General features: G+C 57.6%; 1 protein-coding gene across 1 annotated transcript; it reads right to left on the bottom strand.

The window, feature by feature from the left end:
• Window positions 1–212: 212 nt before the first annotated feature.
• Window positions 213–7,124, bottom strand: LOC104336108 (glucagon receptor-like). The gene is made up of 14 exons (XM_075436511.1): window positions 7,042–7,124; window positions 6,042–6,177; window positions 5,724–5,820; window positions 5,288–5,395; window positions 4,896–5,017; window positions 4,692–4,798; window positions 4,423–4,579; window positions 3,379–3,538; window positions 3,119–3,179; window positions 2,876–2,945; window positions 2,330–2,418; window positions 1,985–2,123; window positions 1,612–1,653; window positions 213–1,467 (listed from the first exon to the last, which is right to left on the bottom strand). The coding sequence occupies exons 2-14, from the start codon at window positions 6,117–6,119 to the stop codon at window positions 1,396–1,398; spliced, it is 1,302 nt and encodes a 433-aa protein (XP_075292626.1). The 5' UTR covers window positions 6,120–6,177; window positions 7,042–7,124; the 3' UTR covers window positions 213–1,395.
• Window positions 7,125–22,836: the final 15,712 nt, after the last annotated feature.

Genomic DNA, 22,836 nt, shown 5'->3' with positions numbered 1-22,836 from the left:
AGCGTGCCTGTCCTGCTGCTGAGGGTAGGGGCGAGGGGGCCGGGCAGGGGGTGGCATCCGCTGCGGTGCCGCGGCTCTTGTGGGAGAGCCCCAGGACCAGTCCCGGCGAGGAGCCATAAGCCGGATACGTGCAGCCATGGCTGAACAGCGCTGCTCGAACCGCGCAGCCCCGCGTGCTCTGCTTGCAAAGGCAGCGGCGTAGATGCTCCCATGCTTCCTAGGGTCCACCAGGCTGCTTGGCTGGGGTAGGCAGCTGGTGCTTCTGCATCCAGCTGGGAAGGAAACATCTCAAACCCCAGCTGTTGAACAGCTGGGCCCAGAAACACCCAGGCTTGCCAGCAAAATGGTTCCTGAGCCAAGCGTGGTTCCTGCCTTGGACTTCACAGCCCTCCCTGCCGCAAAGGGGCAGGGGGCTGGGCTGGATGCTGGGCCTGGGACGGGGGAGGTCGGGATCAGCTCTCGGCGAGATGATGCTCTCAAGTCCTTCGCTCTCCATTGTGATTTTGGTTTTTTCCCCCTGCCACTGAAGGAGAAGCAGCGCTGCCCTTAATGCATAGGGTAAATACCACAGTCCAAGCGCCCAGGCGCTGGGGGAAAGGTCCTTGCGTGCCTGCTGCCTCGGCTCTGCTCGCTGCGAAGGGGGGGCTCGGGGGTCTCTGCTGCAGGGAGAGCTCGCAGAGGAGGAATCCTGGCGGTCTGCGCCACTGGAGAGCAGCGGGGAGGGAGGCGGGTGCTGATGCCATGTTCCCTCTCGGTGACGAGCGGGGTGAGAAGGTGCAGAAGCAGCAGCTTGCTACAGAGGAGCTGTGCGGGATGACTCTGGGAGCTCTCAGGGTGCTGGGGAGATGGCCCTTGCTTAGGGCATCACCTCCACGCTCTCCGTGCCCTGGGTGGGAGCAGTGCTGGCAGGGCACTGGTGGCACTGGGAGGTGTTTGTCCATCTGGGCGCTGGGGCAGCCGATCCGTGCGGCAGTGTCTCGCCAAGCAGCGTCTCCCATTCCTCGCTGCGTGCCCTCTGCTGATGGCGAGGGCCAGGCTCCCTCTCCAGCCACCGCGATCCCCTCCAGTGGGGGCCCCAGTTGGTAGGGGTGGGAGGGGGGTTCCCCATGAGCTTCCCTGGTGGATGCCGGCAGAGGTAGCTGATGGTGCCCGGGCAGCAGTAGAAAGCAGCAGGAGCATCTCTCCACGTAGCTCACCCAGCTCAAGCAAGGTGAGGCTTTTCTGAGGGGGCAGCAATGCCTGGTACAAGCCAAGGGTGCCTGTCTCCCCCTCGGACCGCAGCGGGGGGACATGCCCCCCAGCAGCTCCAGAGCTTTCGGGTCCGGCACCAATCCCAGCCCGGGTCCCGCATGGGTGCAGCCGCTCTCCTCCGGCTCTGCGGGGCCCATCACCGCATCACTGGGCGCAGCAGAGCGCCGGGTGGTCGAGCTTCCAGAGCTGCCACTTCTTCTTCATCTCTGACTTCACCTGCCACGCCGGGGGAGATGACAAGGGCTTTTCCCTGGCCGTGCCCTCCCCGCCAACGGAGCAGGTGTGGGGCAGGATGGCAAAACCACCAGCCAAGGCAGGGCCGAGCCCCGGCGCCAGGCAGAACCTGCAGTGGGGACGTACCTCCTTATTGGCGAAGCAGTAGAGCACGGCCACCAGGAAGCCCTGGAGGGAGAGCAGGGGAGTGAGGCCCCACCGCCACCCCACTGCCATCCCCATCCCTGGGGCTGGGACGGGCTGAGTCTCCCCAGGCCATTTCTGGGCGCTTTCGGGGCCGAGGTTCCCCTGCCAGCACTGCCTTGGAGAGCACAGGAGGCACCGTCGGGCACCCAGTGACAGGGCTGGGGGTGGGAGAGCTGGTGTCTCCCTCCCCAAGCCCAGCCACAGGCCCAGGCACCATGGTGGGGGTGAGCTGGAAGAGGGACCCCTTAATTCTTGCTGCTCGGTGGCCAGGGCAGAGCAAGGAGAGCAAGAACGTGTCACGCTCCCACCTCACCTGGAAGGAGTTGAGGAAGAGGGTGAAGAACACCTTGACATAGCGCAGGATGCCCGTGGTTTGCTCATCGGTGGCGAAGATGAAGACGACCTCGTGGATACCGAAGAGGGGGATGAGGGTGAGCGTGGCTTTGGCCAGCCTGAAAGAGCACAATGGGACCGCTCCGGCAACGAGTACTAAAGGGCTGGGGCACACGTGCAGGCAGGGATGAGCTCTTAGTTAACCTCTGGGTGGTTCTTTTAATGATGTGCGGGACAGAGGAGTGGGATGGAGGTGGACGGGAGGTGGCGTGGCCGCAGGATGGGGGAGGACCCCCAACCAGCCGCCCCCTCCCTCCCGGCTCACCGCAGCTTGTAGTCCGCGTAGCCCTTCTGGTTGGCACGGAGCTTGGCCAGGATCACCTTGAGGATCCGCATGAAGATCAGCAGGTTGATCTGGGGAGGGGGAGACAGCGCAGGGGCACGGATAGCCCAGCACGCCCACCCTGGCCATGACATGGCCACAGGAGATGACAACCCCCTCCCGTACTGCCAAGGCTGCTACAGCCCAACAGTGCTGGGTCCCCAGAGCCGCCCATCCCAAAACCCCAGCTAGGAATCAGCAGGGGCCCCTCCCAGCCCCTTTCTCCAGGGCCCAGCACAGCCACCCCCCCCCCATATGGAGCCCCAGAGCCTCGGGGTTACCAAGCTGGTGCAAAAAAACCCCCATTTAGCAATTAATGTGCATTTATTTAACCCCCCAATGTGCATTTAGCAGGATGCCGTGGCATCCCTTCGCTCCCGGGCTCTGCTGGGGGCTGCCCTGGGGGTCGCGCCCCCTCCCCAGGACCGGGAGCCAGGGGCTGAGCTGCTGTTCTCTGAAAAGGTGTGGGGCTGGCGGGTGCCTCCCTACCAGGGAGGCGAGCAGGATGGGGATGCGGATGATCCACCAGTAAGCCATGTTCTCGTTCAGCGCCCAGCACCTGCCCAAGGAGACACGGAGATCAGCACCATCACGCCGTGCCAGGTCGGGCAGGATGAGGCTACGAGTGTGCCAGCCCCGGCGCAGTGGGTCAGGGACCCCCACCAGCCTCCGTCCTGAACCCTGGCCCAGGGCTGAGCATCCCAGAGGCACCCTCCACCCCTCCCCACTCACTCCACGTTCTCTTTCAGGTACTTGGCAGCCACCCAGGGCACCACGAACACCACCGGCGTCCCTGCAAGTCACACAGCAAACCCTGTAAAACCAAGAACCCGCCTGAGCAGAGAAACCGGCCCCGGGGCGGGGGACACTGTGGGGACACCCAGGGTCAGCAGGGCCCCCATCCCGCACCCTCCCGGGGCTGGTTTGGGCCGCGGCACTCGCCAACACCAGTGACAGTCCCCTGCCCCACTGCACGCCCGGGTGGCCCCTACCCCAGCCCAGGTAGAGGTAGAGCCTGTAGTAGTTCTTCTCGGAGAAGACGGCCCCGATCAGCAGCTTGTAGAGGTAGACGGCTTCCACCAGGAACCAGTAGTGGTTGGCCAGGATGCAGTACTGCATCAGCACCTGCGCTGCCCGGCAGCCCAGCGCCGCCTGCCAGAGGAGACCCGCCATGGGGCACGGGCACCCCCAGAGCTCACCCACCGGCTGCTGGGGCTGCACAGGCACCCCAAGAGCTCACCCATCAGGTGCATGAGCAGCACAGACACCCCAAGAAATCATTTCTCAGGTGCCTGGGGCTGTACAGGCACCCCAAGAGCTCATCCATCAGGTGCATGAGCACCCCAAGAGCTTGCCCGGAGGGTGCACAGGCAGCACAGACACCCCAAGAACTCATTCCTCAGGTGCATGGTGCTGCACAGGCACCCCAAGAGCTCACCCATCAGGCGCACAGGTATCCCAAGAGCTCACCCACTGGGTGCACGTTGCTGCACAGGCACTCCAAGAGCTCACCCAAGGGGGCATGGGCACCCCAAGAGCTTGCGCAGAGGGTGCACAGGCAGCATAGACACCCCAAGACCTCATCCATCAGGTGCATGAGCAGCACAGACACCCATTCCTCAGGTGCCTGGGGCTGCACAGGCACCCCAAGAGCTCATCCATCAGCTGTGCAGGTATCCCAAGAGCTTGCCCACTGGCTGCACGGTGCTGCACAGGCACCCCAAGAGCTCATCCATCAGGTGCATGGGCACCCCAAGAGCATGCCCAGAGGGTGCACAGGCAGCATAGGCACTCCAAGACCTCATCCATCAGGTGCTTGAGCAGCACAGACACCCCAAGACCTCATCCATCAGGTGCACGTTGCTGCACAGACACAGAGTTCACCCATCAGGTGCACGGGCACCCCAAGAACTTGTCCACCGGGTGCCTGGGGCTGCCCGGGCATCAGCACCCAGCTGTATACCCCTCCCCGGGGCGAGGGTCCCCCCCGGTCCCTGCCCCACAAGGACCAGGCCCCGCCGTGGGGCAGCGCTTGCCTGGTGGCTCAGCAGGGCCTCCCAGTCGGCCACCTGCACCACCTCCATGCCCCAGCGCTTCTCCAGCAGCGCGTCCTTCACCATCACCGAGGTTGCCCGCAGCCCGAAGGAGGCGAAGAGGTTGGCGTGGATGTAGTTCCTGGTGCAGCGGAGCTTCCTGCCGAAAGCGAGAGTGTCGGGGGGCCGGTGGGCGGCGGGGCGACCCCTCGGCTCGGCCATCACCGCCTGGGAAGGATGAGGGGCAAGACCGCATCCCCCAGCTCTCCTACCTGAAGACAGTGAGGATGAGCAGGGCGGAGACGAGGGTCAGGAGTGACAGCGAGTACCCCACGGTGTAGAGCACCTTGAAGCTCACCATCAGCCGGCGGGCACCCTCCTGCCGGCGAGCACCATGCCGGTCAGCCCGGGTGAGCAGCGTGCAGCTGGGGTGCCCCTGCCCGTCCCTGCCCAGCAGCTGGGCCGCGGCATCCCACCTCCTCAGCGGTGGACTCCATCTCCTCCTCGCACTGCGAGTAGTCCCGCCAGGGCTGGCTGCCGTTCACTGTCACCCACTGCCCGTCGGTGCCGCACCTGCGGCTCACCAACCCGTGTTTCACTGCAGACACGAAGCACCGGCGCATTCCCCTCAGGCTCCCCCAAACCCCTCTCCTGGGACAGTGGGTCAGACTCTGCTCAGCCCCAAAGACCCTCTTCCAGGGCAGGCGTGATCGGGGCACGAGCTGGCTCTGCTCCATGCCCCACGTGTCCCCTTACCCCTGGTGTGCTCGGGGTTCCCTCTCCCCTGGCAGTGGGCAGGAGGGGAAATCCCGAAAGCCTCTCCCCCTCCCCGGCACAGCTCAGCCCTGGCTTCCAGCTCCATCATCACCTTTCTCAAACCAGGGCAGGTAGAAGGGGCAGGAGACGTTGACGGCGGTGCCGGGGCTCCCGTCAGGCCAGCAGGCATACATGTCGAATGTCCGGTTGCAGAAGAGCCCTTCCAACGGCAGTGAGGGGAGGAAAAGCCGGCAGTCAGACGCTGGTGGCACGGCCACATCCAGCCCTGCCATCCCAGCCCGCCACCAGCAGCTCTGAGAGGGCTGGCATCACCCGGAACGGGGCCCTGGTGCCCACACCAGCCTCGGCCCCCCGGGGCATCCCAGCCCGGGGCATCCCATCTGAGATGTGGAGACGCTGGTCAGTCCCCTGGCTCGTCCCTCCTTAGGTGACCAGCGTAGAGGATGCTGGAGGAGGGACAAATCCCAGCCGTCACCTGGCTGCGTGTGCCCCCACCTCTGACCCCAAGCAGGGGCACAGCCAGGTACCTGCCGGGTAGGGCTCGCTCGCAATCCTCCTCAAGCACTCATCACGGTACCGCATCCACTCCTCGAAGGTCTTCTCCAGCACCTTGGCCCCGCCGTGCTGCAAGCCCAGTGCCAGGTCAGCCCCCCCAGCCAGCTGCCACGCTGGCCTGTCCACCCCACCGCGGCACCCGGCATCCCCCCAATGAGCTGCTGCATGCCAGCATCCTCGACATGGGCAGGAACGCGCAACAAGGCCAGGACCGAGCCCGTTTGCAACGGGTCAAAGCCCGGTGGTGCCAACCCCGCTGCCCCGTGGGCTGGCCCCAGCTTGCTGCTTACCGGTATGGAGGAGAACAGGCACATCCAGGCAAGACGGACGAGGCTGCGCAGGTACCCGGACCCGAGCACATCCCCCATGGCTGCCCCGCCAGCCTGCGACCAGTGCTCCCAGCGCCAGGGTGCGTCTCGGGCTGAGCTGGGGACCCAGGTCCTGGGTGAGAGGTGGAGAAGCGAGGACGGCACGGCTCTGCCGGCCACCCACACCAGTGCGGACGAGGAGATGTGCTCCCCAAGGCAGCAGAGGAGAACCAGGGTGCGAGTGCCAGTCGTGGGCACTTCCTAGGCTGCCACAGCCCCAGGTCACCTGCCTGTCGGAGCCAAAAACTTGGGGAGCAGCAGGCAGAGCAGCTGGGACATAACCGGATCCCACACAAGCCTTGCCAGCTTCCACCAAGCAAGGGGGCCGTGATGCTGAAGTCGGATGGGAGCAAAAGCCTTCCCGATAAGCGACGTGACAGCCGCTGTGCCACCACTGCTCGCCCCGGCGGGTGGCTGGCACCCCATGGGTGGGTGGCCTGTTGCCACCCAGCCCCGGGAAGGGGCCAGGACTGCAGGGACAACCTCAGTGGGAGGCAAGGCAACCTCTCTGGGGGGGCCCCCCGCCTCGCTGCCTGCCAGCCAGAGTGGGACCCCCTAAATCAGCTGCACCCCATCACCCCCCAGCCCCATTCCTGCTCTCAGAGACCGACCCCGCGCTCCCCCGCCCCGCACAGCCCAGCCGGGGGGCTCCGGAGTCAGAAGCAGCCCGGGCCCCCCCCGGGGGTCCCCGGCCGGCGCGGACGGCCCCGGCCCCCCCAGGGCTCCCCATCGCCCCAGGCTGGGGCCCCAGCCCGGGACCCCCCCCCCCTTCCAGCACGGACACCCCCCGGTCTGCGCCCACCCGAGCTCCCCGGCCAGCACGGATGCTCCCCGGTCCCGGGGCTGCCCGGCCGGTCCCGCTCGGAACCCGCGGGGGTCCCGCTCCGCCCGGCCTGTGTCCACGCTCCCCCCGCCCGCTTACCCTGCGCTCCCGCGGCTCCGCAGCCCCGGCGGGCCCGGTCTGACCGGCAGCAGCCCCGGTGTTACCGGCACAGCCCCGGCTCCGCGACGTGACCGCGGCGGCGAGCGAGCGGCTTCTGCGGCGCGGCCGCCTCCCGCCCCGACGGGGGGGGGCTGGGGGCGGCACCGCCTCCCGGGGCTCGGGCCGCCCCGACGGGGCCCGGGGGGGCCTGGCCGCCGCTGCTCCCGCCCGCGAGCCCCCCCCTGCATCACTCGAGGACGGAGGTGGGAGTCCAGCTCCAGCCCCACCGGCGGTCCCCAGCTGCATCCCACGGGGACAGGGATGGGGGTCCAGCCCTGCCTGCAATGTCTGGTTGGGTCACACGGGGGTGGGGGTCCAGTTCCAGCCCCACCGGGGGTCCCCAGCTGCATCCACGGGGACAAGGATGGGGGTCCAACCCTCAAATTGTGGGTCACAGGGGTGGGAACACAGGTCCACACACCCTCGGTCCCCCCCAGAGCCCCCTGTGCAGCCCCAGGGAGAGTCGCAGGAGTTTTCCGCCTCCCAGGTTGGCATCCCAATGGCTGTCCCCTGGGCTGGGTGACGTCGGGTGCCGGCATGGTGGCAGCCCCTCACCACGTAGAGCCCTGCACAGGCAGGGTGGGCCGCTGGGGACCACCCTCCGCTGGGGACGATGCTGGATCCCACACAGGGACGCAACCCGTGACGCGGGTCCCATCGTCTGGCCCCAACAGTGGGGAAACCACAAGGGCAGGGCCAAGCGGTGAGACAAGCCGGGTGGCCCTGGTCACACTGAGGAGCCCCTCCAGCCTCCCACCTCCCTCCACCGCGGCTGCGAAAGCGCCCACAGCCGCAGTGTGCCGGGAGGCCGGTGCTGGCCCTGCCCCGCAGCCGGGTGCCCGGTTTACAGCTTAAGCTGCTGCCAGCTGGGATGTTCACCCCAAAACCACGAGCAGACACAGCGATTCAGATGGATGAGGAGCTGCATCTGTTGCTCTAGCAAAGTGAGCGGTGTCCGGTTATTCTGAGTGAGAAATCACCCATCAGCGACGCAGCCCGCGGGAAGGTTTCGTTGTTTTGGGGGAAGCCGAGCCCTCGGGTGCCTTTCTCCGCACGAGCTGACACCGGGCTCTTTCCGGGGCCGCTCCACCCTCTGCATTTGCTCATAAACAGATGACGGGGCTTTTGTGAGTCTGCTCAACGCGTACAGATGGAAAGCTACAAATAATGCACTTGAGGGTTAAAGAGTGGAGCCTGGGTGGGCTTTGGCCAGATGTGCCCACCCCGAGACTCCCCAATGCTCCCAGGCAAGGGGTGGGTCTGCCTCAGGGGTCCCAAAGCCCCGTTGGGGAAGGGGAGGCGAGCAGGGGGAGGGAGTTGGAGGGCGAGCTGGCCCCTCACATCCCTCCGAGCATCGCAGCGGTGTGAGGGCCACGCACGGGGAGCAGCCATTCCATCCCCACAGCTCTCCATGCTTGTGAAGCGGAGCTGGCAAGCGGCCCTGAGCCCATACGGAGGGCATTTTGACGGAGCACTGGCACAGGCTGCCCAGGGAGGCTGTGGAGTCTCCTTCTCTGGAGATATTCAAGATCCGCCTGGACAAGGTCCTCTGCAGCCTGCTGTAGGTGACCCTGCTTCGGCAGGGGGGTTGGACTAGATGACCCACAGAGGTCCCTTCCAACCCCGAACATTCTGTGATACCGGCTCTCCTGGGTGTCTGCACCCCATCTGAGCAGTGGTGTGGTCACAGCGACACTGGTTTGTACTGGGTAGGAGGTGGTGGGGCAATGCTGTGCTGCGATGGGCTGGATCTGTCCTGGAAATTCACTGTTCGGCTCGGCACCGGCTGCCCTCCTGCCCTCCGGCGCGGCACCACAGAGGGTCCCCACCGCTGGAGCAGGGCGAGGGGCAGGCACTGGGGACCTGCCCGGTAGGCGCAGGCAGGGAACGCGTCTCTCGGGCGTTTCTAAGGGGACTGGGAGAATAAATCTCTTTTCTGGCAGGATTCGAGCAACCCCTGCGCGAGGAAGCACGTAGCGCACAAGTGCCAGGAGCCAGCTCTCCTGCGGGAGCAAGTCGGTGTCCCCAGGCAAGCGGTGGCTGTGGCCTTGGCTTGGCTGTGTCCCAGCCCTGCTGCTCCCGGGGTGACAGCCGTGCAGTGGGGATGCTGCTCCACTTGCTGGGGGGCCCCTGAGGGGCTGCAGACCCCTCCAGTGTCCTCCCAGGGCAGGCAGGGCTCATGCTGGGGGGACTACAAGCTGTCAACGAGGGACCCCCAGGCTGCGCAGGTGCAGACCCTCACATACCCACTCTTTTAGGGCCAGCTGTCCCCCGCTACCTCGTTCCCTGGGGCTGTGTCCATTCGTACCCCGGCAGAAGGCAACCTCCTCCCACCAAAACTCACCAGGAGCCTGGAGCAGCATCGATGGGGGAGAGAAATCAGACTGGGAGGGAGGGCTCTGGAGACAGGGGTGGGTGTCGCTTACACACCAAGGGTGACAATGTTTCCATCAGCACCTATCGATATGATTCCTATAGGCTAAGGCCCCTGTCTGCCCAGTACCAGCAGAAGGCTGGTGTGACCCTGGCAGGTTATGGAAACACCTGGGCAGAAGGTAGCACAGCCACCACCTCCTGCTGAGGGAGCTTGGCTGGTTAATGCTCCAGAACTGGTAACAGCTAACGAAAAGCCCTAGGCACCATGTACTAACCCTTTGCAGGACTTCTGTAGGTGGACCCATGCACCTGGGTCCTTGCTCGGGGGCTTGAGGAAAGGGAGGCTGGTGGGCAGAGGGGACAGGAGCCCTATCCAGGCACCAGGGATGAAGAGGTGCTGGCAGAGCTGTTGGTGCATGGCACTGGAGATGGACAGTCAGCGAGATCTGGCTGAAGGACGGCGGCCATGGGAAGGTCTGGCTGGCCCAAGCCTTGGTGTAGGATGGGGAAACAGCGGCAGGAGGCAGCTGGTCTCACAGGGAAGCAATGCCACCGAGGTTAGGACAGAGGAACACTGCTGGAGGTGGAGATGATGGGGTCGTATAGGGTAATCCCAGCTAGGACACAGCTCAGGAGGTCTCTAGTCCAGCCCTGGTCACAGCAGGGTCAGCTCTGAGGTCAGACTTGACACAGGGCTTTACCCAGTCTGGTCTTGACAACCCCGCTGAGGATGGAAATAGAAGATGGACCATGACTGAAATCTCTAAAGCCCCCAGGCAGCAGACAACCCGAAAGAAGAGGGTTTCCCAGGGGGTTTCTCTGCACAAGCATCACCAAGCGCATGGGACAGGGCGCAGTCCACAGCCCTGGCTGGCCACCAAGGAAACTGGTAAGCCACAAAGGCTGGTGAGAAATAAGCATGGGTGCAGGCAGCTTTAGCTGGTGCAGAGAGAGATACTCTCCCCCTGTAACACCCTTCCTGGAAGAAGACGTAACAACTACTAACACAGAGAACTGTTGGCATCACTCAGTACCATGAACGATGGCCGAATAGCAGAGAAGGATGGGGACAAGGAGGAGGTATGTGGCCTTGGAGATGTCACCGCAGCCACGCTGCTGAAGCAGTTTTGCTGGGGGTTTTGCTGTTTTGCTCCTTGGCTGACAGTTAACATTCTCACATAGCGACACGTGCTTTCTGTATGAAGGTGTAATTCCCAAATGGCCACAGAAAAGCAACTTTGCCTGAAGACTTTGAGGCTCCTGCAGCAGCACCTGTGGAAACAAAGATGGATGAGGACCCAAGCCCCGCCTGATCCCACCCGTACCAGCTGGCCAGGGCTGCCCCTTGCAGATGGTGGCACTTAAACTTTGATTTTTGCTGTGATATTTTTTTTTTCCTTTCCTCCCCATTACCATCGGCAGCCGAGCGTGACTCACCGGAGCTCGGCAGCTCATTTTGCAGACTGAGCTCCAGATGGTCTCCCCCGGCTCACCCTGCCCCGGGTAGCTGCTGCCTTGCTGTCGCTTGCAGCCTGGCTCCTCTCCCCCTGGCTGCTCGTTGCTCCAGGGGAAGAACCAATTCTCCTCTTACTCCTCCGTCTTTCTGGAGCATCTATGGAGGACGCTTCCAGCCATGTCCTCATCGCCAGACCCGGTCACCCTATGGCTTTGCCACGCTGCCCTGCAGACCTCCCTGCGTGAACGCATCTAATGCCAGTGGACTCACCCCGCAGCAATGCCCAGGGATCCAGCATGCAGGTGCATGAGCTGGAGCTGCAATTCCACAGAGAAAGACCACAAACTCCCGGCATCATCTCCTAGCGTGGTCGCCGCTGACCCCGCAGAGGCTCTGCGGGGTCAGCGGGGACCACGCTGGGGCAGAGGGTCCATCTGGAGATTTGTTCACTGGTCCTTTGAATGGGGACACGAGGAACAAGCTGTTCCTCTCCGTATTGATGCATCCCAGGCAGGGTCTCCATAGTGACTGCAGCGCTTGTGGTTCATCCGGGGCCGGATCCTGACCCATGGGGTGCTGCAGAGCTGGTCATCGGCACAGGGAGGGTGGCTGGGACAACATCCAGGTCCAAGTATTGCTGGGACGGATGTGGTGCTACAGCCTGGTGCTCCGTCCCTGGACAGCTGTCACCTGCTGTCCCTGCCCAAGGACAACCCCTCGCTGCTGCCCTGCACTTGGGGGAGATGCACGGGCATTTCCCATTGGCAGTTTTGCAGCCAGACCATATGAATCCTCATCATCCTCTTGGCTGTGATCCTGGCAGCGCATTAGCATATGATGGTGATTTTAGCATCTCAGTTTGGGTATGGCCAGGCCCCTGGAGCTCTGGAAGAGACACAGCTGCTTGAAACACCTTCCCAATTCCTCACGCAATGGGTAAGACGACCACCAACCAGCTCTCCAACAGCTCCCATCCCGCTGGGGTGGGTTTTGGGATGCTGGCTGTGGTGCATGGCTGTCACTAAGGAGACACAGTTGACAAATTTACATGTTAAAGGCGGGGTTTGCTGTTAGAGATGGGAAGATTGCCCCTGAATGGTCGCATGCATTGCAGGTGTTGGTGCCTCCTGGGCAACCTGAGAGCTGCAGGAAGAGGCGAGCATCCTCCAGTGTCCTCCATCAGTGTAATCACGGGCTGGATGCCAAACCAGACAACTGCGCAGGGCTAAATCCCTTTCTCCAAGGACTGTTACCAGGCTCACCAGCAGAAACATGTCCTGAAAGCAGGCTTCATCTTATTTAGCCATTGTTGATGAGGAAATTCATACACGTGTATCATTGTAGACTTTGCTAATCAAGCTGCTTTGCTTCCCAGACAGAAGTAATTCGGGAACAGAAATGCTAATCAAGACATCCTGACTTGCAATTATTCAGTGAACTTCTCAGAAAAGCCTGCTGGACTGTTACCAGGTACAGAAATTCATCAGCATGTGAATGCCCACCAACCCACGTGAGGAGGGACATTACTCGTTGCAGCTGATCAATTCTGCACCGCTTGCTTCTGGACTTGGGAGGCTGCTGTAAGCTCAGGCTCACCAAAGGCTTTCATATATATATACAAAAAGCAAAGTATTTTTAATATCAGCAGATGGTGCTATTAAAGACAGCTGCAAAGATGTAGCCTGACGAGATGCAGGGGCAAACCCAAGCGTGCATGGAGCCGCTGGCCCTGGGATTTTGTCTTTTCAGAAGCTGTTGCCTGCATCCAGGCAAAAGCTGTTTCTTGCTTGAACCTCTCTGATGCAGGAGAGCAGTGGCCCCGAGCTGTGCCCAGCCACAGAGCGCTTCCTTCTTCTGCAGGGCAGTGGTTTGGGGTGGGTCGCACCTCTGATAGAGAGCAACAGCTTAATTACCTCCTGGGAGACATCAAGTCACTCCAGCCAACAAGGACATCACCACCGACTTCACAGGACTGGACCAGCATGCCCCATCTCCAGGACATTTGCTGCTTTGGGGCTTATTCCTGCAAGGACCATGAGAAATGTAACTTTGAATACTATGTTATATGCTTGAGCATTTGCCTGATGGCTACGGTCTTTGTACAATATGATTAGAAAGATATTAGTAATACGTCACCCTGTCCACAGCCAGAAATCAGCCAAATGCCGCTGTCACCCCATCCGTTTATGACCAGTTAGCGGGTTTTGTAGGGAATCAGCTGCCTGGATATTTATTCCTGATAAATGCTGGTTTCAAGAGATACTGGAGGTCAAAGGACGCCGGAGGGATAGGGAGAGGTGCTCTTTTGAGTAGAGAAGGAAGAAGCTTTCAAGTCACATCCTAAGAGACACCTTGGAGGGTGCCCCAACCCAGCACCTTGCAGGGGTCTACAGGACCCGGAGCTCTGAGCTGGGCGTTTTGCACAGCATTTCCACCCCACTTCCACCCTGTTTCCATCCCCTCGGGCAGCAACAGCCCAGGGATCCCACTCCATCCGCACTATTTCTCAGCAAAGGTCACTTCTAAGCCAGTGCTTCAGCACCGCGTTGCCACATGCTTGTGATAAATGACTGTTCCCAGCTCATAAAGGCACTATTGAATTTGGCACTTACTCAGAGAAACCCTCAGCAGATGCCGTCCTTCTGGAGAGCCCCCGGGCGCGCAGGTTGCCGGGTCTGTATTCAAAGCTGACCAAGTCTCTTTAGTTTCCGTTGTGTTTCTCGCTTTCTGCAAGCAGGAAGGCTCAGACGATAAGATCAAGAACTTCTCCGAAAATCATCTATATTCACGTCCTGCCCCGGAGCTGGACTCTTTGTACCTGTCCTCTGCTGAAGGGCACGGCTTGCCCTCCTCCATATGTAAAGCCTTGGCAGGCAGCACAGCATCCATATTCCACGTCAGGGTCGCTGTACCCCCGGCATCAGGAATTGAAGCAGCAGATAAGGGGCTGCATCTTTTATTTCCTTCCTGCCTATTAGCAGTCTGGTTGCAACTTCTTTTATTACCACCTATCTAAGTAGAATTGTGTCCGATCTTTCACTTGCCTGTCTTCTCTTTCTGGCCAGACCGACAGTGTAGCCACATCCGGGGGAAGCTATCTCCTTTTCACCTGCCAGCATGGAAATTAGGGCGGTCGACAGCTTCCTGCATGGGTGTGATGTACGAGGGGCTGGGGCTGGGCATGGAGCTGGGCTTCGCTCTGCGCTCAGCTGCATTTACAGCCCTGGGGGTAGAAATGCAGACGGCCTTCCAAAGGCGAAACACAGCCCTGAAGGTGACCTTGGAAAAATCCTGTTGGGGAAAAATAAAAATAAACCCCTTTGTTCCCGGCTTTGAGCAAGGCACAGCATTTTTGTCATCCTCGGGGTACAGGCACAGCATCCTGCTGCGTGCCCTGTGGACAGGGTACAGCTGCTTGCCAGCAGCAGAGGGGACACGAGCAGGTTTCCAGGCTGACAGTGCCAGGAGTTAGAGACAAAGTGGTGGCTGCTGCAGGAAGGGTTTGCTGAGGCTGTGTCCCACCAGCTAAACCCCGCTCTGCCACCGGCGGGGCAGCTGCCAGTGGGTTTGGAGCAGGACTGTCCCCACTGCCAGCACGTCCCGCTTGGCTTTTTTGCTCACCAGGCGTGAGCCAAGGCATCCCTGCGCCCCAGCGCTTGTCCTCCCCATCAGCTGCGAGCGATGGCTGGTGGGGCTCAGCCTGCCTGGAGGAGAGCCGCCAGGGTGGTGATGCTCCTGTAAGGATGTCCTGCACCAATGCGGCTTCTCTCATTGACAGCTGGACCTGACTCCTGAAAACCTCTCCTTCCATCACATCTGGATTTGCCGGATCTCTGTGAAACGGCAGGCTCCCCATTGCCGCGCTCCCAGGGAAGGCAAACCCAGAAGTTTTCTCCTGATGAACCAGTTTTAAATCAAACGCAAATTCTTCAGCCAGCACACGAAAACATGTCTTGGAGCAGCTGAGACGATGTGGATGAAGTGGAAACAGCGGCAGCTGACCTCCCTCTGATCTCATCTCTCCCACATCATCTCCTCCGACTGGCAGCTTGGATTGGTTTCAGATCTCTCCATAGAATTGTGTTCACATCATCACCTGGCTTTTTCATGATTTCTTTTTCCAGATCCTGTTTATAAAGGCCAGGTGTGGCTGTTAAGAAGCCAGCTGGTAATACCTGCGCTGCGGTGGTGCTCGCTGCAGGAATACCGGCCTCTACAAGGACATCGGTAATTAACGGATGATACCAGTAAGCACTGGCAGCCCTCTTGGAGAAGCGTGTGGTTCAAAGCACTCTACAAATACTGTTTCTGTGTGGTTTTCTCCCGAATATCTTAGCAGTCCTATTTTTCATACTCCCAAATGATGCTGTTTCATATTTTCACCCAGTTGGGGTGAAAATTGGCAACTTCTGACATTTCCCAACAGGGAGAAGTACCCATTCAGGACAGCCGCCAGCTCTGGTGAGCCACCTTTCCCCATCAGTTGTCAGAGCCAGGCACAGGCACACCTGGGAACACACAGACACGGCCCCACCCCACCTCCCAGATGTCCCTCAGGATCCCCACGCCTACGGACGAGCCAGCACCCGTGACACGTTATGCAGACCAGTGGCCACCATGGTGCCTGTGACAGACAAGGGCTTGTGGACATGGAGGAGGACAAAGCTGTGCTCCTTGCAGCAGAGGCTGTGCCAGGGACTGTCCCCTGCAGCCACCACTGGTCCTGGGCATAGCAATGACCTGTGTCTCCAATCTCCATCCCTACTGACCCCACTCCAGGTGAAACTACTGCTAAATGTCATTAAGCTTAATTGTCATTAAGCTGGGTAGGGTCTGGGCTAACCCCAGGTGTCATCTTGTAAGGGCGTCTTTATCAGAACCTCCCACTGGCTGCTCACGTGCTCTGTGGGGGTAAGGCAATGCTGTGCCAGATCAGGCCAGGAGGTAGGTGTTCTCCAAATTGTTCCAGGGAAGCTGGGTGACCTGGAAGATCTCTTTTGCTACTTGCTAAAATGCATGTTTGTTGTTGCTCTGAGGAACAGCAGCTTGGTCCTGCTTGCAAAGGCACATGGGCTGCTGCTGCTGCCTGGGTCCCCCCAGCCTGGGGACATCTCTGAAGCAAGCAGAGGTGCAAAGGTGGGTGGGCTGCTGTGGCAGTGTAACCCGTGCATGCCCCAAAAGCGGCGGTGGCCCTCCACTGTTTTGAGGACAGACATGTTTTCTATAGCTTTGACTTTGCAAAACAGGGAGAAATAACTAGAGGCTCAAGAAGCTGCCTTGTCTTGCAGTGTGTTCTGGGTCCTCCCTAGCTGTCCCAGGTGTTGGGTCTTTGCCACCTTAGGGTGCAGTGGGATGGAAGAAAATGTATTTTTTACGTAGGACTGTCATTTGCCTGACTCTGTTATGCTCAGCTAAGTGTTTGAGTGTGTTGGACCTGCAGAGTGAGAGGTGTGCTCTGTATTTCCTTCTTGCCGGTGGATCTGAAAAGGCTTTAAAAACATAACACAAAACTGCCAACCCCAGTTGTGGTACGTAACACAGCTTACGGCTGGGTAAACAGAGGCACTGAGCCTGCTGATGCTGTGTTGTGTCCTGGGGCAGGCCACTCGAGGTGGCACTGTTGGACCCTGGAAGCCCAGCTACCGGAGATGTCAGGGGGCATCTGCTCCAGCATACCCTCTGTGGGAATCGCCCAAACCCCACAGGCGTGGGAGGCTGCAGCTTGCCGGGCAAGGTGCTGTATTGCAGCACGCCTGGCTGTTCAACCTGCTGGGAAAGCTCTCTCCTACTTGCTTTGGGGAAAATGAAGTAGGAAAACGACCCTGTGGCTTCTCCCCCTTCTTAGCAGTTCCTTGTGTGCATTACTGCATCAATCTCCTAATTAGCTGGCAGGCTGGGCTGCACCCTGGGCTTAGTGGAGCGGCTGCTGTTTGCTGCTCCTCTCTTCACTTGCTGTTTGCAGGGAGTTGGCTCCTCTGCTCAAATGCAGCTCTCCTTTGAGGCTCGGACATGAAGAGTCTGGGCAGCTTGGCACATGCTGCTGTTCTGGGCTCTTTCTGGCATTGGATTTCTGTGCACGTACAAAATCTTCATTAAAATGTGGGGTTTTGGGTTATGCGTATCTAAAGGTATCGATAGATGCTGTGAGCTGGGCTGAAAACAGCCCCTCGGATTTTTATGTGTTAGCCAGGGCTGCCTGTGCGTGGCTGCCTCTGACGACAGAAGGGCCAGTTCATCTGTACAAAAAGCTGAGGTTCCCCAGTTAGTGCTCCTTCCCCACTCACTCCCATTTCTGCTGTCACAGGGAAGCTCTCCGCAGTATGGACTCCATGCCTTCTGCCTCTGCAATTTCTATCTTTAAGGAGCCTTGCTTCCCCATAGAAGAGCAGAGAAGACTTCTAGCTCTCAGATACTGGCTGGGCTCCTTCCTGTTGGGCATGGTCTGCATGACTCACTTGGAGGGCGCCGCATGCAGCAGAGTACCCACGTGTAGTGATGGGGTATCAGCAAACCCGTTTACTGTGGAGGTGCAGGCAGACATGACCCCCAACTCCTGCTCTGCAGCTTTCCCACCCTGGAGGCCATCCTCCCATGGTTTTATAAGCTTTAGACTAGGTTTTGAGGGGTATTCACTTCTCTTTTAGTTAATGAAACCTGAAGTGGGTCCTGGGTTCACTGGCAATGTGATGTATTTTCTGGCGCTTCAGTAAAGAGAGATTTCTGGATGTACGTATCACCTCTGCTCATAGAGGCACAGACATCATCCTCATGAGGTTTTTCTTCTGCTGTGACCAGAGATCTTCCAACAGCTTAATGGCTGATGAAGCCACCCAGCCTGTAGAGAAAACAATCTATCACTTGCTCGGGGAGCCAGAAATCCTGGTTTCCTAACTGAGGGGGGATAATAATTCCTCAAATCCCATGATACCTGCAGTGCAATAGCTTTTGCTTCAATAGCAGAGAGGTTATGAGGTCTCCTTACACCCACCATATGCTCCAGACGGAGGCAGGTGACACTGCCGCAGCACAGGCAGTTGCTGAGAGTGATGCTGAGTTCATCTAAGAAGGATAGCTTTCTCTAGGCTCAATTTCACAGCTGAGTGTATTTTTGCAATAGAAAAAGGTAGTTACAAGAAAGGGGTTATTTCCAGATGAAGCATGTCCCTGCTGCTGCTCGTCTTCTCCTTGTGATGGTCTTTGGCTTGGCCTGGCCTCCTGCTTCTTGCACCTCTCCTCTTGCACCCCACCCCCTGCCTGAAGCCCCTCCATCGTTTCCACCCCAAACATTTCCTTGTCACTAACCTATTTTTAGATGTATTGAACAAAAACCAGCTGCCCTCATCTTTTAACAGAGCAATGCTTCATTCTGCTGCTGAGATCACAGGTTTCTGCCAGCACAGGGATGTAAAATTGCCAGACTGGCTCAGCCCCGAGGTCTATTTATCCAAGACCCCGACTCCCTCTGCAAGCTGGGACTCGTGGAGAGGCTGTTTCAGTGGATGACGGTTTAACACCAAAGCAGAGCTGGGAGCGGAAGACAAACCCAGCTCACAGCACTTCAGGACTTTCACTGCAGTTTGATAAGTCCAGAAGGTTTTTAATCAAGCTGTTTCTTCTCCTGGCAGCACAAATGCTTGTGTGGTGAAGTAGATGCTTGCTGTTTAAATGCTAATGTTATTTCTGTGTTTCCCTTTGAGCTTTTTCTGCCTGTTTTTCAGAGGACAGGGCTCCATCCCACCGTGGCCGTCAGCAGGGCTCCTGCTGCCCTGGGCTCTCCATCATGGGGCTTCCCTGGCCACGGTGGTCCCAGAGCCCACTCGAGGCTGCTTGGTGGGGACTCAGGGCACAGATCTCAATGATCCCGCCAGCTGCTGCTGGAAAGCAACAGGGGAGGGTGGAAAGCAATTCTTGGGGCAAAAACTGGGCAAAGGTGGCACCTCCACAGGTAAGGAGTGTTTGGGATAACCCTGGAAGAGCTCTAATTTCCACTAATGTGTGTTCCTAGTTTAGATGGCAGTGCCCAAATGATGACTGCAATTAATTAAACAATGGAGCTGTGCCAAGCCGAGAGCCTGGAGAACAGGACCTTGCCTCAGAGGGCTTGCTTCACCCTTGTGCTGTGCAGGGCTTGTACTCCTCAGCTGTGAAAGCAGCTTTTTGCTTGGTGGTTCTCACGAAAAAGGGCAAATTGGGTAACTAGGCTTGGAAGGACACTGTCACCACTTAGACTCTTTCTCCTTGTCACCTTGGTTCGTTGTTCTCCACACCCTTCCCTCCAAGCAGGCCAGGAGCCAAAATGTTGGTGTTGCAGAAAAATACACCGAAACTTTTAATGAGAAAGCAATGATTTTCAGATCCCTTTCCCTTGTAGTGAAGATTATCTGGACTTTCAGCTCCCCGGGACACAGGGAGTGCTGTGTTCTCTATAAATCGAGCTCTGCTGTGCCATCTTAAACTGCACACCCAGAAATTAGGCGGATTCTGGGAAATCAGCACTTATCTGGCCCACTTCAAGCCAGCACTGGCATTCTGTTTTGAGGGGAGCTAATGGAGAGTGGAAATATAATCTTGTTTTTCACTGTATATAAATGAGAACCCAGTCTCTCCTCTCCTGACCTGTCAGACAAAGTCTGAGACAGATCTGGAAATCTACTTGCTTGGGGATGTTTTTTCATCCTAAGTAGTGTCTCTTGCTTATCTGCTGAGTGATCAAACGGCAGCCGTTGATTTATTACCCCTTCTGCTTGATACATGGGCTGCTGCTTATCCTGGGTACCGCACTCTGCTCTCGGAGCTCTTCTCTAATGCCAGCACATTAACAGGGAAACTGCTCTGCAATGTAATTATGGGGAATGTGATGTTCCTGGATATTTTCCTTCCCCAGACACAAGGGCTCCAGATTTTCTCTGGGTTCCTCAGCACAAATTGCACTTCACCTTCCACCAGTGATCCCCAGCCATTTCCCCACCTCCCAGTAGCGGTTATCTTCCCTTCCTTGCTTCTGGAGTGGTGAGGTTGCTGTTAAATAAAGTGGGAAGCAAGAAGTCTGCTCACAAAACTCTTCCATGCACTAAGGAGTTTGCAAGTTGAGCCAGCCCTCAGCAGCAGACAGAAAAGTTGGGCCGTGTGGATGGGGACAGCAAATGTTGCAGCCCAGGGTTGAAAACTGCCTTTAGGTGAAAATTAATCTGTCCCAGCTGGGTAACAGCGGAAGGCTCTGATCAGAAGGGCAAAAATTGATGCCCAGCTTGCAAGTAAAAGCAGAAAGTGGATGCAAAAAACTGAACATGAAGTATCTGCATGACACTTTCATATACCAGCCAAATGAAAACCTCGCCATATCCTACCCTGCCTTTTTTTTTTTCTTTACCAGTCCCTCTCTAAGCAAATTACTCTGGCAGATTCTCTTCCCAGTCTCTCAAGCTATAAGGGGTCTATTTGTAAAGCTGATATCCTCCTGCAGCATTTATTTAATGGGTACCTTGGGAAACAACCTAGCAGAAGCAGATTTTATTTTCTCTGCCATCAAGATGACCACATTCTCTTTTTTTTTTTTCCCCTCGCAGTGTGTGAAAGGTGACTTAGAGTATAGTGAAGTGTACAGCGACTTCACAGGAGGCTCTCCTGGGATGCAAAAGAAGCTTGAGGCCTTTTTACCCCCTCTTCCCAACAGGGAGGGCACAGATGCATGTTTTATTATTTTGTGCTTGAGGAATCCGAAAAATGCCTGATCATCTCAATTTTTTTATTCCTGATTTTAAAAACGTTAGAGAAATCGGAGTAAAAATTACTTGCTTTCTCACTTGATTGTATTTCCAACAGCACATCCTGTCCTAGCCCTACAAGACCTACAGTTCTGCCATCCCTGAGGTCAAGGACAAAATCTGCAGTGCAAGAACAACCAGGTAAGACAACATCAGAAGAGCAGGAAAATCCTGAAGCTCTTTTTCTTTGCTTTGCAGGTCATTTTCTACAAGGGCACAGGGAAATGAGGGAACTTGGGTGCTGCTGGAGGGAGGTTTGGCCTCGCCAGGAGCTCCCATCTGCTGACCAGACCTCGCTCCAGCAAAGGGGCCCCCAGGGCAGCGCTGCTGGGGGGCTGCACTCAGACTTGTTTTAGCTAGAAAAAGCTCTTTTTCAGTTTGACATCTGGATTTCTAGACCGATACCAGGGTGCAATTTGAAGAAAACAGGGGTACAGGCAGGAACCTGCATGCAGCCGGACCCAGGAGAGCTGGGCAGCCTTGTGCCTGTGACACTGGGTCAGGGACAAAGCCCAGTCTCAGAAAAGCCTGGTTATTGGCCCTGTTGTGTGGTCCTATTGGAAACCGGGTGATTCTGCATCTTTGAGGGCAAAAGCAAAGGTAGATGCTCTCCTAACACACGGGGAAACCAGGTGGGAATAATTGCAGTTCATAGCAGAGTCATTGCTGGAGGCACACAGCAGAAGTAGGGGCACAGACAAGTGTCCGAGCAGGTGACACAGATGCGGTTTTCCTCCTGCTCCTGTGGCTCAGCCTGTCCCGGGGAATGTGTTTGTGGCCACAGGGGTGATGCCCCTACCTGCCCTTGCCCTCCCAAACTCCCCGCCAGCATGGCTCGCCCGGCAGCTGTGTGTGGTTTCTTTCTGAATTTTAAGGCATCAAAAAATCTCCTTTCTAATTATCTGGTGGAGGCACCACAGCTGCTCCTTGGGGCTGTCTATCAGCTGGAACAAGTCCTGTCCTCACAACCGGCCCGTGGCACTCACCCACCTGCCACATCCCCGAGCACAGATCCTTGGCAAGCATGGTCCAGGTCAGCCTGACCCCACAGAACTGTTTGCCCCATGGGAACAGCACGAAACAACAACTTGTCGTGAAGCATAGTTCTTTGTTACTGGAGGAAAAAAATGTTTTAGGACAATCTGTCAGGTACTGTGATGTGAGAATTTGACTTAAAAACCTGTGACAGCAAATTTAATGCTGAGTTCTGCCAATAAAACAACCTGGGGAAAGAAGAGTAGAACACTAAAAAACAAAAAAAATACATATATTGCCCACAAAAAGAGAAGCCTTCATCTGCAGGAAGATGGCAACAAGAGTTCAGATAGCTGAAAGGAATGACAAGGGGAAAGATTAATGAAGCTGATTATTTATACGTTGAGAACCTGACAGATACTGGGGGAATTTGTCCAGAAGGAATGGGGTCACGCACAGGCTGAGATGGGGAGCAACTGCTGAAGGGTGCAGCCAGCTCTGCTGAGATGAGATGGGGAGAAATGAAAAACTCCTGGCTGACGGCCAGGAGGCTCTGACCACAAGATCGATAACGCTGGTTTAGATGTAAAGAGTGTTTGGTGAACAGGGCAAGGAAAGGGGTCTCAACCTGCTAATCATTAAGATTTATTTTGCTGGTCCTAAAATAGCAATAATGGGGTGAAGCAGCAAAAATCATACATGGAGGTTGTATGGTTTAGCTCCATAAATGGAGGGTGGATCCTGTATGGGCAGATGTGACCAAATTGTTCTTTCTCTCCCAAAAGAGAGGCATTTGCCTTGCAAGCAAAGGAGACTGGTGGGGTGCTACAAGGTCTGGCCATCCTTGCAGTGAGATGGTTTCTCCATCCCTGTCCTTCTCGAATCACTTTGATCACTGAGCTCATCTCCTGCCTTGGTCCAGACATGGAGGCTCTCACAGTGCACAGCCTCTCTGTGCGCTGGAAAAACTCGGGCACTGTTCTTGCTAAATTGGGAGCTGACACAGACATCAGGCTGTCTGATGGGATATTTGAATGAGGGACTATTTAAAAGCACATTGTGCTAACCACACATGCAGCAGCCAAAAGGGACCTGATGACACATAGCCTGGATCAGTGATATCCAGCTGCCCAGGTCAATGGTTTCTCTGTGAAATCTTTGATT

The sequence above is a fragment of the Opisthocomus hoazin genome, chromosome 15 (genome assembly GCF_030867145.1).
Source record: "Opisthocomus hoazin isolate bOpiHoa1 chromosome 15, bOpiHoa1.hap1, whole genome shotgun sequence".
Lineage (NCBI taxonomy): Eukaryota > Metazoa > Chordata > Aves > Opisthocomiformes > Opisthocomidae > Opisthocomus > Opisthocomus hoazin.
Note: the sequence above shows the minus strand (reverse complement) of the source record. Positions and strands in the feature narration are given on the sequence as shown.